Here is a 16,858-nt window from a genome sequence, read left to right on the forward strand (position 1 = left end):
ATTAATGATTATGCTTTTTAATCGTTAAATAGTAAAAATAGAAGAGAGATGGCCTTCGTTTGCGCCAGTATGTGCTTCCTCAGAACTAGCACTGCTCATGACTGCCCTCTATGGGCAGCTGTCTGCTACAGCGGGGCAGAGAGGCAGGGAGACAGCAGTGTAGTACACTGGTTAGGGGACAGCAGAGAGGCAGGGAGACAGCAGTGTAGTACACTGGTTAGGGGACAGCAGAGAGGCAGGGAGACAGCAGTGTAGTACACTGGTTAGGGGACAGCAGAGAGGCAGGGAGACAGCAGTGTAGTACACTGGTTAGGGGACAGCTCAGAGGTCAAGTCTCACAGCAGGAGGGGCAGTGGCATTGCAAAGCCTTCAGTAAGAAAACCCGCTCGTATAAATGATGTAGAGTGCAATAATGTTCAGACTCGCTGTTCCCAGGCCACACTATTACATGCATCTCTACCCCGATTCTCCTCTTAATTTACACTCCAATATAAAAACCACCCGGAGCAGACGCATTAGTAGCACTGCAAAACGACAGGCTGGGATTGTTTCAGAACCTCTGATGAAGGCTTGTTTCCACCAGAACACGTTAGCGTTCGGATAAGGGGCGGCCTACAATAAATGGTGAAATAGTGATCAGTCTTATTTTTATGACTGGGCATGTGACCTTCTCGTTTTTGAGATAATTGAGCTCTCAAAAATAAATATTTGCCCTTTTTTCCCCATAACTGCATTGAACACTGAAAAAAAAAAAAAAGAGATGGCCAGTAAGCATGACTTACCGCAGGAGGCAACTGCCTATATGAGCAGAAGCATATTCATTTGATCTCTTTCAGAGTCTGTTCTTCCATGGGGGAACAAGAGCATTACTCGGTCAGCCTATTTCACTGTCTATGTTTGTCCTTGCTGTTGTGCTACACAAATAAGCATGCATGCACAACAAAGGCAAGGAATTGACAAGCAGGCTGCGATCAGAGTTTATTAGTGGTTGCCATGCTGGGGTGGTAGGAGAAGCTCTGAATGAGTCTGGGCTCCATCACACAGGAACACAAACAGCCAATTTGGACCGAGCCGGAGTTCATGCCTCCACCTACAGACTACAGAGTGTGGTCTCATTTCCAGCTGAGCCCTTTCCCTGAGGAAGTTAAAAGCCTTCATGTCCAAGCCAGTTTGTCTGCTGATATCAAGGCGTGCGTGATGCCATGATGAAAAGAAAGCTTCCAAGAACCTTGTCAAATGCTCACTGCAATAGAAATGAAATCATAAAAATGATTATTTCCAGTTATCCAAATCCTGTCTACAGCATTTGAATAACACTGAGCAGCTTTGGTGGGAATTGCCGTGTGCATGACATAGACATACCAAACCTTGGAGCTTGACCCTAGTCAAGGGTAATTTGTTTGCTTGAGACTGGTCAGTCATGTCAGTCTTTTTGTCAGCTTGAGTGGTACAGGGTGTGTCATTTGCACCTTGACATGTCATGTCTTTAGTGTATATACATCAGAAAAGAAGAATTAATTTGTGAAGTCCCTTTCTTCAGAATACAGTGGAATTATGATGCACTCTTTCAGGTCACAAGTGGTTAAAAAAGGCTGTATAGTGGCTCATCACACTGCAGGGTCAACAACAAGCTCTTCATAATAAATGAGCCATTATTTTCTGTAGAAGTATGCAAAGGTTTGGGCCCCAGGTCAAATTACATGTTTTGTTGAGTTTCTACATAAAAACAGGTTTACACGGCCTCTGCAGTGCATAAACTTCAACCTGACATATTTCTGTGAATTTTAATGCATAATTACTATTCATTTGCTGAATTTAACGGTTTCATAAAATGCAGAAATGTAGCGTGAGCACAGGCAGCCTTCCAGGTGATCCATTAATGCTTTGTTCTCAAGGTTTCAAAACTCAGTGGACTTCACTTTTAAATGAAGTCAGGCCAAAACAATCCCAGAGCTTTATGAATAATCTGACCCCTCTAACCCATCAGTGTTGTGCTTACTCTCCACAACCGCTCCAAATAAAGATAATTGACTCTTATAAAGCAGGAGAAGGCTATAAGAGGATATTTACAATGGGGGAAATAAGTATTGAACACATCAACATTTTGTCCAGTAAATGTATTTCCAATGGGCCTATTCAAGTGAAATTTGCACCAGACTTTGGTATTAACTCAAAAAATCCAGACAAAAAATCTAAACATTAAAGTCCATATGTAAATAAAGTTATGTGTAATAAAGTGGAATGAAACAGGAAAAAAGTAATGAACACACTAAGAAAAAGCAGTACACCACAGCAAGGAACCAGCAGAAAACCATAGCTAATTAGGAGGCAAATCTACCTCCAATCTGTGTGAATTAATGTCAGCTGGGTTAGAATATATTGATGGGTCATAAAAGGTTTTTTTTTTGTTACCAAGGTGCCACACAAGAAACATCTAATGATGGGAAAAAGTAAAGTGTTCTCTCGAGACCTTCGCAACCAGATTGTTGCAAAACATGAAAATGGAATTGGCTACAGACGTATTTCACAACTTCTGAATCTTCCAGTAAGCACCATTGGGGGAATAATCCGTAAGTGGAAGCAACATCACTCCACCATCAACCGGCCACGCACAGGAGCTCCTCGCAAGATTTCTGATCAGGGAGTCAGAAGGATACTTAGAAGAGTAGCCAAAGAGCCAAGGACCACTAGGAAAGAGCTCCAGAAAGACTTGGAGGCAGCAGGTACAACTGTGACAGAAAGGACAGTAGGCAATGCACTCCACCGCCATGGCCTCTGTGCACGCTCAGCCTGCAAGACTCCACTACTGAAAAAAAGACATGTTAAAGCTCGTTTAAAGTTTGCCAAACAACATTTGGACAAGCCAGTGAACTACTGGGAGCATGTACTCTGGTCAGATGAGACCAAAATTGAACTTTTTGGCTGTCACACAACACACCATGTTTGGAGGAGAAATGACACTGCAGATCACCCGAATAACACTATACCAATAGTGAAGTTTGGAGGTGGAAGTATCATGGTGTGGGGCTGTTCCTCTTCTCGTGGTACTGGCAGACTTCATATCATTGAATAAACAATGAATGGAGCCATGCACAGAGAGATTCTTGAGATGAACCTGCTGCCATCCACCAGGATGCTGAGGATGAGACGTGGGTGGACCTTCCAGCAGGACAACGATCCAAAGCATACAGCAAAGGAAACTCGCAATTGGTTTCAGAGAAAGAAAATCAACTTGTTGGAATGGCCCAGTCAATCACCTGACTTAAACCCAATTGAACATTTGTGGAAGCATCTGAAGATCCAGATTCACAAGAGGGCCCCCCGCAATCTTTAAAGATTTAAAGACAATCTGTGTAGAGGAATGGGCAAAAATCACACCTGAATACTGCGGGCGATTAGTTACTTCATACAGAAAGCGCCTTGAAGCTGTCATTACAAACAAAGTATTGAATTAATTTCACTTAGTGTGTTCAATACTTTTTTCCTATGTCATTCCACTTTATTACACATAACTTTATTTACATATGGACTTTAATGTTTAGATTTTTTGTTTGGATTTCTTGAGTCTGGTGCAAATTTCACTTGAATGGCCTCATTGGAAATACATTTACTGGACAAAATGTTGATGTGTTCAATACTTATTTCCCCCATTGTAAATGCTTTATGCTCTCATCACAAAATTCAACATCAAGACAGTTATCAAGACAACACTTTCTTTGACACTTTGACTTTCTTATATTTTGTAAGTGCTTTAGGCTGATGAAACAAAAACTGAGCACTTTGACCAATGGAATACATTTGGTGAAAAGCAAGAAAATAACATCTTACCAAACATTAAGCAAATCCAAAAAACTAACATCCCCAAGTAATGCTGAAAAAGAGGTTGAATATTTCAACAAGACAATGATCCCAACCATAACTCAAAATCAACCTAATGGAGGCCTGCACAGTCCTCGGAATATTATTGAAAATCTGTGGGGAGATCTCAAACATGCAGTGTATGCAAGAATGCCCAAAAATATTCCTGAAGTAGAAGGGTTCTGCAAGAAAGAGCAGCAGTGATTGCCAAAGCAAGAATATAAAATTACTGTCAGCCGGGTACAAGATGTTTGGAAGCCAAAGGAGGCGTTACTAAGCAGAGACTGACAAAGTACCCAAAAATTTGCACATGCCACATTTACTGTTCAATCTTTTTCAATCAGTTAAATCGAGCAAATAAAAATTATATGTGTATATGCACTGTGTAATTTTGTTCCCTGCAGAGGTTGTAACTGCCATTGGACCAGGGGTGGCCAAACCGTTACGTACCATTGTACTATTTACGGGTACTAGAATACCCAGGTTTACAAAAATAATCAATGAACTGAAAAAGAAAGTACCTCATAAGACCCACCTAAAGTCACAGTCAAAGTCTTCCTAATGTGTGCACTGTCAAATGCCCATTGCATCTTCATGAACGACTGAACAAGTTACACAGTGCCACTTAGTGGGAACTGGCAGTATTGCTGTGCAATACAACAGCTGAACGAAACAAAAACAAGATACACTTTAAAAACGCATCATTAGAATGCTCTATCTAATTGAGACGAGACGGCTTGGAGAAGGCGTGTCACTCTCAGGGTCACAAGATCCTACTGGGCCGCCGAGGGACGGGGTCGTAAGCGGTGTATCCCCAGCTAGCACCAACTGGATTAGATATTAGATATTAGGTATAATCGGCTACCTAATTGGGGGAAAAAGAGGAAAAAATAAATAAAATAAAAAAATTTCAAAAAAGGAATGATATATCAAAATGACTCTGGAATCATTTATCTCAGGGATCTTAATTAAATCTAAATGGGTCAGTGTATTTTAACATGCAATAAACGAAACAAAGGACATATAAATAGCTGGAGTAGGTCTGCTCTCATCTTCTGTGTTTGCTCTCAGTCAAAATGTCAATGCGGTGCCTTGTTCATTGTTTATCACAAAAATAAAAAATAAAAATACAAACACACAAAATGGCAATAAAACATTTATTTGCAAACATAATTTATATATTTCTAAAGCGGTAAGTTGTTATAATAATTATAACAATCAATAATTACTGAGGCAATCATTTGCAACAAAATAGAATACACATTCTTTAGAAACACTGTTTTGTAAATGCATAAAAAATTAAAACAATAATTTAAATACATAAAGCATTTTAACTTTACTTTTTATTTTTGTTTTATTTGTTCTTATTCAAGTAAAGGGTTTGCCTTGAATCAGCGCATTGTTGTACTTATCCCCCATTTCTCATGGTGCATTTCCATTAGAATGCATGCAAAGCCCTGGAGAGTTCACTCCAGCAGTTCATCTCACTTCATAAAGCATGAGGAACATTTTTTTGTTCTTTTTTTAATTACAAGAAAACAAGAACGGCTACCCATAGCACGTGGGGCAAACAATAATTCCCAAAGTACTAAAACCATTTCCTACAGACAGTTAAATTCAGGACAAGAATACGACAAACCGAAGACGGGAACAAAATGAGACGCAACAGGACAAGGAGTTCGACTGGTCACATCTGTCCCCTGCAGGCATGAGCGAGAGAAGAGTCTAGTACCATTTTATGCTTATTGATGAGTTCTTGAGTTTTATAGAAAGGCTAAACAAATGTGCTTTAACATATCCACAAACATGTGAAGGTTAATACACAGAAAATAAATGAAATCCTCAAGATTACTCTTTGTAACATAATCCTACAAAGTGATAATAGAGTATACTATCAATCAGACTCTTCAGCACCCATGTAATATAAATCAAAAAGCTATGATGGCCTTCATAATAACTTCATTGATACAATTTCATATGCTTTATGTTATACAGGCCTAACACTTGTATGAATTGCACCATAAAGTGTGACTGAATCTGCTCGTGAAAACATCCAGTGTGCGGTGCAATAAAAGCATATAACTGGATACAAAGACAGTAACAGAATATAGCTTTTCTCTACAATAAGAAAATAATTGGCCGCAGAAATTTAGCTCCGCCCCCTCTGGTAAATTTGTTTTCTGACAGTAACCAGCCACGTCTTTCGATGTATTCAACTTCCTACACGTTTCGACGCAACCGGCACATTTACCGTTATTTTTACAATCCAATGTCTACGTTCGTCCATAAACCTCTTAATTGCATCCCAGACGGTTTCTGCAGACACAGAGTTTGTTTACATGTTACAGGCCTGTGTGAACGCTGTCCCAGGGAGACAGTCGATTTGACCGTTCTGATATTATGAGGTGCTCAGTTTTGCATATAGATTATGTTAAGCATGGCAAGCAGAGGAAGTTTGGCAATAGCAAGTGAGACACATACGTACAGACGTATATGTATTTATTATCCCTAGAATCAACAGTGAAAGAATAACCTACAGTCAAAGTTGATAACATAAAAGTAATTAATAAATTATAAATCGACAGGGATAAAATATTACAGGGGGTTTTGACTACCAGCACCTAGAACAAATGTATAATATTTTTTATTTCAGTGGAATTTTAAAATTCAGTCTCATGTTCTCCACTACATTTAATTTCAGTGAATAAAAATATAACTGTGCTAAAGAGTCTGATCTGAAATCTGACAATGTGCCCCTCTTTCTCCCAAGAGCAAAAAAGGTAAACATGGAAAAAGAAACATTTTGCTAATTCTTGGCTCACTGATTTAAAAAAAAAACATATCTGACAAAAAAACATAAATACATTAAACTGCAGGTTCTCCACAGTTCTGTGGAATCTGTGCTCAGATTTGTTAGGAAAACTTTCCACAGCGGGTCACGTGCCATGACAACAAAACTGCTCTGTATACTTTTTATGGGCATACAGGACTCTAGTTATCTTTTTCAGTATCGCTATTATTTCCCAATCATTATACTTTTATTAGGCTCTGCTGCAGTTTCCTCGAGGGGACTGCTCTTAATGTTATTCGACTGATTGCAGAAAATGAGCCTCCTTATTAAAGAACAAGGTCACCGCTAATGGAAAACGCACCATTAACTGGCAACCTGTTTAACAGGCCAGTGAAAAGAGCAGCGACGCTACATGCTACGTTGAGTTCAGGGCCTGTATATATTTTTAAGCGTCTCAGAGTAGAAGAGCTGTTCTAGGACACGTTTTGTTCTCAGCTCAGAACAGATATGGATAGGACAAGCATGGGGGAAAACTGATCTGAGATCAGCATTCCTACTCTGAGACACTAATACAGGCCCAGCATGAATCTCACAAAACCACAAAAACATTCTGCCATGGATGTAGGCCATAAGTATATGCTGCATTTTCATTAGAAACCGAGTCAAATGACTGACTCTGTGAAACTGAAAGTAATGAAAAAATGAATATTGCGGTACCTGAGACGAATGAGGAAATGTCATAGTCAGGGACAGAGATGCTATACGATAAGTCCTACCCCAGGACACAAGAAGAAGAAGGATACACTAAATAGGAAGACTGAAACAATCATAAGACTCTCAATACCCGACCTGTCACTTGGGTCATTTAGTTATTTAGCGTGGTCGTGACAGAGAAATGGCTACTGATACATACTGATGTAGAATTACATGCCAGGTCATCCATCCAGAGGAAACCGCACGTTCATAACTCAACAGCGACCACATGCATCTTAAAAACACACATGGACCCATTCACACCTCTCTGATTCTGTTTTACGCAAACTGGCAAGAGCACGACTTCATGATGACAATGTAACGTGCATCAGCACACACAGCTCACGTGTATGATATGTAAAGGTGGGCAATGGATCTTTACAGTGCATGGTGTCTCGACATTTTCCCAAACACGTCATCTATGTAGGTTAACAGGGACTCGCACTACACAAGCACGCACACGCACATACAGTACCCACACACTTGTAAATATACGTGTGCGTGTCTGTCTTTCTAAGCCCAACACTCCCTTTACCACAGAGCTAGTGTTATGTAATGGTTGGCCAAAATATCTAGAAGACCAGTTCAGATCAAATCTGAGACAACAGACAAGATGGTAATGGTGAGTTTTTGGAAAAAATCTTAGACTGTCTTAAATGCTACACAGTCCATGTCAAAATGATGGTTAGCAAATTAAACAGCTGTTACTGTTACAAGTTATGAGCTGATGAAGGAGATTTGTCTCATCTTCGACCCTGGACGCAATCCTGTGTATAAATTCACTGTGAATCTTTTCTGAAAAAATTCTAAAATCTTGCCAGCCAATGACCTTGATCTGAACAGTTCTTTAACTTTCCAGCTAACACAAAACATTCTCAAAATGTTTCTACCATGTAGTGGCAATGTTATAACATTGACAAAACATTCATGGGGCAGCCTGTAGCGTAGTTGCTAAGAGTTGCTAAGAAGGTTGGTGGTTCAAGCACTGGTGTAAGCCATGATAAGATCCGCACAAGTGTTGGACCCTTGAGCAAGGCCCTTAACCCCACATTTTCCAAAGGGGGGGGGGGGTTGTCCTCAGCTCAGTCTAATGACTGTAAGTTGCTTTGGATAAAAGCGTCAGCCTAATAGCAAAGGGAACATTGGGGGAACATTTTGTTTTAGCTGGGTTGGTGGATTGTCGGGAGTTTGCGTTGTGCTTTTCACACCTTTATGGTATTCAGTCAGGAGGAAGGTTTCACGGTTCTGCACAGCGTGCGAGCGAGCCGGACTTAAGCGAGCGGCGGGGGGAAGCCGAGCCCAGCGTCTGGCCGAGAGGACCCGGAGCAACGCGTACGAGAAAGCGCTGGATGAACCCAGAGAGCTGTGCTTTACCGGACGCCGCGACACCCGGGCAGAGACCAACCACGGCTCGTCTATCCCTGGGCTCGTACTAAAATCACACTCATTCTGTGGTAATAACTCATTTAACAGCATCCGTTAATTCTCCAGCACGGTGGAATGTGGGCATTCATTGGAACCAGACAGAGCAGGGTTCAGCCTCCTGCACTCTGCTAGCACCAGGGTCATGTATTCATGCAGGGAGACACTGCTCCCTCAGATCTCCCTCACCGCTTTCATACGCACAGCTAGATTAGCATAAGTATTGATATATATAAATACCATATATACTTTTAGGTCTTATAGCCAGATTAGAGGGCGATATACATGCAATTTGAATGTGACAGAAGATGGAGAGGGAGTGGTTGGGGGTTGGGTTTAGGGGGTAGAAGCGTGGTTTAAACCGGCGCGTGTGGGTGACCGTTGGCCAGCTTGAGTGGACAGGGTATCAGAGAGGAAGAGAGGAGGTGGGTGATTGGCTCAGACCTGCAGCAGGACTGAGAGGAAGAGAGGAGTTCTGTGATTGGCTCAGTCCTGCAGCAGGGTCTCTCTCCAGTTGAAGCTGTGGTTGGGGCCATGCGTGAGGGGGAGGATGGGCGGGTCCACCAGCTGCCACGCCCCCGTATCACCCTGCTCCTCGCACGCGCAGAATCCCAGGTAGGGGATCTGGAGGAGGAGGAAGGGAGAGGGAGCAGAGAGAGGGGAAGTAAGAGTCAGATTCATCTGGCAAAGCAGCGCAAATGAAGATCACAAGAGACACCAGAGGAACCATACAGCCGCTACTACACACAAAGTATGTTTGTTGCTGTGGCGGTACCTGATATTTTATAAAATCTACCCCTAGCCAGCAATACATAACTAATTTGTACACAAAGAGAACATACTTTCGGGGTACCTTTGGGTAATATCATCCTTGAAAAACAAAATTGTGTCTTTATTTTTGACAGTGGACTAAAACACTAAACAACAATAATACTTGTTATTATTATTAATGTTGTTCCCTTAAGGAAATGCAATATACTGAAACATATTGTAAATCAGCAGCATACTGAAACATATTTTTGTAAATATACTGCAATATTTGAAAGCAGTATAATGAAAATCGGAATAATATATTGTATTTCAGTACGTTTTAGTATATTCCATAAAGGCGATAATAATACAGGTTATAAAGATTTTTCATACAGTAGGTTCAAACTATGTTCTAAACAAAAAGAAAGAAAGAAAGCGATGGCCGGCTAACGCTAGCTCACCTTTCTGACCACTTGGACAAAGTCCTTGGAGTTCTGGGGCGTGAGGCCCTGCATCTGCCGTGTGCAGGCCTCCAGAGAGGAGGCATGCGCCACGATGAGGATGTTGTTCCCTGCGGAGGAACACACACACGCACATACACACACACACACACACACACACACACACACACACGCACATACACGCACAAACATGCACACACAGGGCCACGGTGAGGGGAGGCATTCAAACAGACCCACTGTAGGCATCCCATAATAACCCTCATCTATAACTGACATCTAAAAGTCAAAGAGTCAAGAAATGCTTTGCCTCGCTGTCAAGTTCTCTATAACATTGTGTGGAGGAAATGAAACATGTTTGTCAAAAATTCAAAAGCATACGAACTTTGTACTGCGTATGAAGGAGTGGAAAGTGTCAATCACATCCTCGACTGACATTAAACTCAGCTTCAAAGTCATAAGGTCTCTTTTATGTTTCAGTTTACAAAACGGCAGTAATACTAAATGGCAGTTGGAAAATACAAACTCCGTCTCTTCTTTGAAATCTCTGCTTAAAAGACATTTTAGAAAATGTGCTGCATTTTCATTTTAAATTTTAAAGCTCTTTGAACACTCAAACACTGTGGCTTAGTAATGAACTACATATGATTTCAGCACAGGAAAACGCGATCATTATTATTAATTAAAAGGAGCTATTACAAGTTTTGTCACTGTAAGCCCCGGGGTCCAGCTTACCGATGCTTTTACAGTCGGTCAGGATCTCCCTGGTCACTTGAAAGCTTCGGCTGATGTACGTGTCATAGGACTCCGACACGGTCAACTTGCTAATGGGGATGTGAGGTCTACAAAGGAGGGAAAAAGAAAAGAGAAACAACATAATAACATGTTTATATACATAAATACTGTATGTAAACCTGAGTACTACCCTGGTAGCAAATCCACAGATTGCTAACACTGTATAGATTCACTCAGTGAGCAATTATGTATTAATTTGACTTATTTTTTAGACTTTTTGGTCTTCGGCTGCTGTAGCCCATCCACGTAAAGGTTTGACGCTTTGTATGCTCTTCTGCATACCACTGTTGTAATGCATAGTTTCTGTCACCTTCCTGTCAGCTTTGACCAGTCTGGCTCTTCTCCTCTCCCATTAACAAGGCGTTTTTGCCCACAGAACTGCTGCTTTCTGGATGTCTTTTGTTTTTCGCACCATTCTCTGCAAACTCTAGAGACTGTTGTGCGTGAAAATTCCATGATTTTATGCATTGCACTGCTGCCCCACAATTGGAAGATGAGATAATCGCATGAATAAGTAGGTGTACAGGTGTTCATAATGAAAGCACAACAATGTAATTGCCAGCGTACATTAGCCAAGAAGTGCAATTTTCCATCATTTACATTTTCTATCAATTACACCAGATTCAAATTCAGATAACTGAAATAACACACGGTGGAATCCGTTTTTGTTACAGTATGTTAGAGCTTAGTTCCAGCATACATAAAACATCCGACATATCGCCAATATCCACAGTAACCACAGTGATAAAAAAACAGATGAGACAGGTGGTCAAATGTGTGTGGCACTATCTACAGTTTAAGCGATGCCCACATTTGGGTCTTCAACACCAATCACGTTACACAGCGGTGAGCACCTGTAGGTTGTGTCCACGCTCAGGTTGGCTGCAACCAGGTCCGGGGGGGGGATCCAGGCAGGCAGAGAGGTGCCTGAAACCCACTTGGTCCATTCAAATAAACCCGGCTCCACCTTAATCTTAAGCTTCCCATCCTGCTGGAGTCCTGAGAGGTAGCGAGACGGAGAGAGGGAGAGAGGGAGAGAGCGAGCGAGCACAAGCATTAGAGACAAGAATGATATACTATGCATATATACACTTAAAACTTAACTCCATCCATCCATCCATTATCTTAACCCGCTTATCCTGAACAGGGTCGCAGGGGGGCTGGAGCCTATCCCAGCATACATTGGGTGAAAGGCAGGAATACACCCTGGACAGGTCGCCAGTCCATCACAGGGCACACACACCATTCACTCACACACTCATACCCACAGGCAATTTAGACTCTCCAATCAGCCTAACCTGCATGTCTTTGGACTATGGACTTTGCTTAAATACTTAAATTATGTAAACCCATACAGCACGGCTGAATTCCCAGTATATAGTGTATGTATACAATGCGGTCCATAAGTATTTGAACAGTGGTACAATTTCTGTTCTTTTGGCTCTGTACTCCAACACATTGGATATGAATTGAAACAATGAAATGAGGTATTTATATCCATATTTACATTCATATTGGGGGATCCGTGTAGGAATCACATCCCTTTTTATACAAATTGGGCATTCAGCTGTTTCTGATCAATCAGGCCTATTCAATCGCTTCCTGAGTGCAGGTATAAGAAAGCTTTCAGTATCTAGTCTTGATTCTAGGCTTTTGATCGCCTTTGATCGAAGTCTGTTATTCCGTTTGTCAACATGAGGACCCGAGTGGAACACAGACTGCACTATAATTGCATATGCGTGTGTGTCTGTGACAGTATTAAGAAAGAGGGGGGTGTGTGAGAGGAAACAGAAAATAACGAGAGGAGGAGCAGTGTTGGGAGCTGACTGCTTTCTTTCTGATTGGTGGAGGCTGTACCTTTGAGGATGTTGTGAGCCGTCTGGACACAGCGGAGGGAGGGCGAGCTGTACACAAAGTCAATCACCGTGTTGCTGTCCAGTAGAGCTTCCCCTGTGACGCACACACACACACACACACACACACACACACACAAAGAGTGAGTAAAGCCCTGACACTCTTCCAGTACATTCATTGTGACTAGTTGACCATTCCTAAGCGATTTTGGTCAAAACATTCCTTCAAGATGGTACTACCCATACCATTAAGACAACTACCGCAAGAAATAATAAATTGTTGCTGGAGACCAGACACCATTTCTTCAATCTGACAGCCTTACATTATGCTGCTTAACTCCTCATTTTGGCGTCCAGTCACAAAGTACTTTGACAATGCAACATGCATAAATAATAATAATGAATACATGTCAGCTAAATAACAAGAAATGTAATGAATCGTTATCTGTAAACAGAATTGGTGTGAAAGTTCAGTTGGTGATGATCCTAGCCGATCAGGGGTATCTTTGGTCACTATTGCAAGTCCCCCCCTTTTTGCCATTTTGCACAATACAAATCTCTTTGCAGATTGCCAAGCTGTGGTTGGACCTTCAATGACAAAGGGGCGGGGGTTAGGATTGGTCAATTGTGATTGATGTTGACTGACAGTGACTCTGACTGCCGTTGTGACTCTGCCCGGCTGTAGCTGTTATGGTGAGTGCGACTGTGACTCTGAAGTGACGGTAAGGACTGTAACTATGACTGTGACTCCGCTTACCCACGAGCCGGGCCTGTGTGGAACCAAACACGGTGATTGGCCCGTCCTTGTCGTAGTCGCGGTAACCTCCGATCCGGGCAGGCAGGCTAGGCGGCATGTTGAGGTTGGTGCGAATGTATCGACCTGCAGAATTCAGCAAGAGCCGTGATCAGAATTAAGCCCAGAGTACGCAAGAACCGGGATCAAAATTCAGCACAGAGCATGCAAAAACGGGATCAAAATTCAGCACAGAGCACACAAGAACCAGGATCAGAATTCAGCACAGAGCATGCAAGAACCAGGATCAGCATTCGGGACTGGGAGATTCACACAGCAAGTGACTAGGTGTTCGGTAAGAACAGATATCTGTATCTGAGAAATATTGCAGACATGCAGAGACACTCTTCATCCTGCTCTTACCAAATCCCGTGCTAATTCCCCGGTATCACCCCAATATATCCCAGTCAGACCTGGGTCAAATACAAAATTTTTTGGATTCAAATACTTTTCTACGTTATACTGAGCTTGTCTGGTGAATGGGAAACAATGGAGTAGTCTCAAAAGGTGCAATATCATCAGGCAAGATCATTTGAGCGCAGAACTTTAATCTGTATTTGAATCCGCAAGGTCCAATTACGTATTTGATCCAGGTCTGATCCCGGTACCATAGCTGCCAGGTAACAAGGGCAAGGTAAATAAACAAATGAGCTGGGTAGCTAATGCAGTGTAAGATTAAACTTTAAATGTTGAGAGAATAATGCCCTGCAGTATTGAGGTTTTGGTCTCCGGGTGTAGTTCCTCCTTGCACCCCTCACCTTTGGCATCAAAGCACTGCGACAGCCAGTGTTTCCCAAACACCACATCCATCCTCTCACCATGGCGACAGACAAACAGGGTCCGTTTAGGCAGCCGTGATTGGGTGTTGACCCGTAGTACCTGATGAAAATCACGACAGATAAACATGCATGGTGTGTAACTACTGTACATTATTACTTATCATTAATAATTAAGCTAGACATGCAAGGTCAGCCAACCAGCATCCTTCTTAGCCATTTTTGTAACCTAGAACTTCACATTACTGAATTCACTGACTACACAGATGTTCTACAAACATTCCTTTGAAAATTTGTCAATGAACGATACTGATGCAACACTGTGAAATGTTCAGCAAGTACAGAAGCTCTTTCACTGCGTTATGCCTACTTCCACCAAGCTCCCCTTTTAAATCATGGTCATGAGCAGAGCTTTAGCAGGCAGATCAGGTCAGTAGGCAAACCTAGAAAAATGAGCCTGCAGCCCACAGGTAAAAACCTCTGCTCTTACAGTAATCAAAATGTATTGAAAGAAAGTACATTACCAAGATATTACAACACTTCACAGTACATAGACAAATACAGTTACTGTTTATAGCAGTATACTGCTGTGAAACATATGTATCATTATATTTTCGTAAAGGTTATTCCTAATATACTGTTGTACGTGCAGTTAGTGTAAGCGACCCAGTGTGACCAACGCACCTGCATGGGCTGGCAGATGACGCTGATGGAGGACGGGTCCCCGGGACTGCGGTCGTCTAGGAGACGGCCGTCCAGAAGCCCGTCACACACCCCGCCCACTGCCCCCCCTGGGCCTGAGGGGGAGGCACAGCTGAGGAAGGACTGAGACCTGCAGCACACACAGGAGAGAGTCTGAGAGAGAGAACTACACACACACACACTGTAACACACTGTAACACACATACATATACACACACACACACACTCACACACAGACACACTGTAACACACACATACACACACAGTCACACACACACAAATTCTGTAACACACACACACACACACACACACAGACACACTGTAACACACACACAAACACTTACAGACAGACACACTGTAACACATACACAAACATTCACTGACAGACACACACACACTCACACACAGAGAGAGCATGACACACACACACACGCTACATACGCACACACACACTGTAACACACTCACACACACACACACATACACACACACACTGTAACACACTCACACACAGACAGACACACACACACACACACACCAGGCAGCGCACAGGGAGGACAGCAGGCTCACCCATGGAAGACCCAGGTGTCGCACTCGTCAGCTCGGCTGATGTAGTTCTCAGGCAGCAGGCCAGACAGCCCTGTGCTGAGGGAGGTCCCGTAAACCCAGCCCTCGCTGGTGCTGTTCTGCTCCACCGGAGACATGAAGATGAAGTCCCCCGGGACCAGCTCCAGCTCGTCCTCGTTCTGGGGCGCGTAGGGGTACATCACCCGCAGCGTCTGACACACAGGGCCAAGGGGTCACAACAACACCACTCATTCATGTACAAACCATAAAAACACAACTATGAATTCTCTTATACTTTATACTATCACACGCGAGGGCCAGAGGTACTGAAATACGGCTTCCAAGAACAGTTGTACGACTGGGTTTCTTTCCTTTCCTTCCTTTCCTTCCACTCCCAGGTCTAATTCAGAGGCTGATAAAAGGGAAAGAATGACCATCAGCACTCCTATTGGCCTCAAGGACAAGAATGGAGTACCCTGCTCTATATTTACCCCTGAGATATTCCTGCAGATTACAAGCAATGTGAAAGCAAACATCCTCTTTTGGTTGGCAGACTGTAGCGTAGTGGCTAAGGTACATGACTGGGACGTGCAGGTTGGTAGTTCAATCTCTGGTGTAGCTACAATAAGATCTGCACAGCTGCTGGGCCCTTGAGAAAGGCCCTTAACCCCACAATGTTCCCCTGCTTGGTCTAATCAACTGTAAGCCACTTTGGATAAAAGTGTCAGCTAAATAACTAATGGTTTAAGAAATAAATTCCAGTAAAAATGTGGAAACAGCAAAACAAATGTTATGAACATTTTACAAACCACAACATAAATATTCTTGTGAAAGATAGAAATAAATAATAATAAAATTGTCAGTAAGCTGCAGGAAATTGTACAGGAAATTAATGCCATTAATGTAATGTGATTAGGTTACATATGAAAGTCCATTCCGAATAATACTTTTGCTTTTGTTGTGCAGTGCTGGCACAGAGCATATCAGCTCTAATCAGAAGACTGAATGTAAAGGGGCGTGGGCTACCTCATGATTGGCAAATCGGATGTCACGGGAAAACAGCACAGCCAGCCAATCACAGCCCATGGAGACGTCGACGCTCTTGGCCAGTTTCTCTAAGGAGGGCAGGTGGTCGGGCTGGAAGTGGTAAGCCAGGGTCACGTGCAGCTGTTTCTTATGCGGCTCTACATGCACGTCTGAGGAAGGGGAGAGAGGGGCTTTTTTATTTAAAAATTCACAGCTTTCTCTACCTTTTCCTTCAACTGAACACCTGCCTGTGGGTGCTAATGATTCCGTACCACTTACATGTCATACGGTAACAGTATCGAGAGATTATCAGCT

General features: G+C 42.5%; 1 protein-coding gene across 1 annotated transcript in view; it reads right to left on the reverse strand.

Moving 5' to 3' along the window:
- Positions 1 to 5,001: 5,001 nt before the first annotated feature.
- ubash3ba (ubiquitin associated and SH3 domain containing Ba) overlaps positions 5,002 to 16,858 on the reverse strand; it is a 53,038-nt gene continuing 41,181 nt past the window's right edge. Inside the window, exons 5-14 of the mRNA XM_061249833.1 lie at positions 16,544 to 16,713; positions 15,521 to 15,729; positions 14,934 to 15,081; positions 14,232 to 14,352; positions 13,438 to 13,560; positions 12,685 to 12,777; positions 11,682 to 11,826; positions 10,768 to 10,874; positions 10,036 to 10,145; positions 5,002 to 9,448 (exon numbers count right to left, since the gene is read on the reverse strand). Of these exons, the coding sequence (XP_061105817.1) occupies positions 9,311 to 9,448; positions 10,036 to 10,145; positions 10,768 to 10,874; positions 11,682 to 11,826; positions 12,685 to 12,777; positions 13,438 to 13,560; positions 14,232 to 14,352; positions 14,934 to 15,081; positions 15,521 to 15,729; positions 16,544 to 16,713 (1,364 nt within the window). The 3' untranslated portion in view covers positions 5,002 to 9,310. The remainder of the gene's footprint in view (positions 9,449 to 10,035; positions 10,146 to 10,767; positions 10,875 to 11,681; positions 11,827 to 12,684; positions 12,778 to 13,437; positions 13,561 to 14,231; positions 14,353 to 14,933; positions 15,082 to 15,520; positions 15,730 to 16,543; positions 16,714 to 16,858) is intronic.

Source organism: Conger conger, chromosome 7, assembly GCF_963514075.1.
Source record: "Conger conger chromosome 7, fConCon1.1, whole genome shotgun sequence".
In the NCBI taxonomy this organism is placed as follows: Eukaryota; Metazoa; Chordata; class Actinopteri; order Anguilliformes; family Congridae; genus Conger; species Conger conger.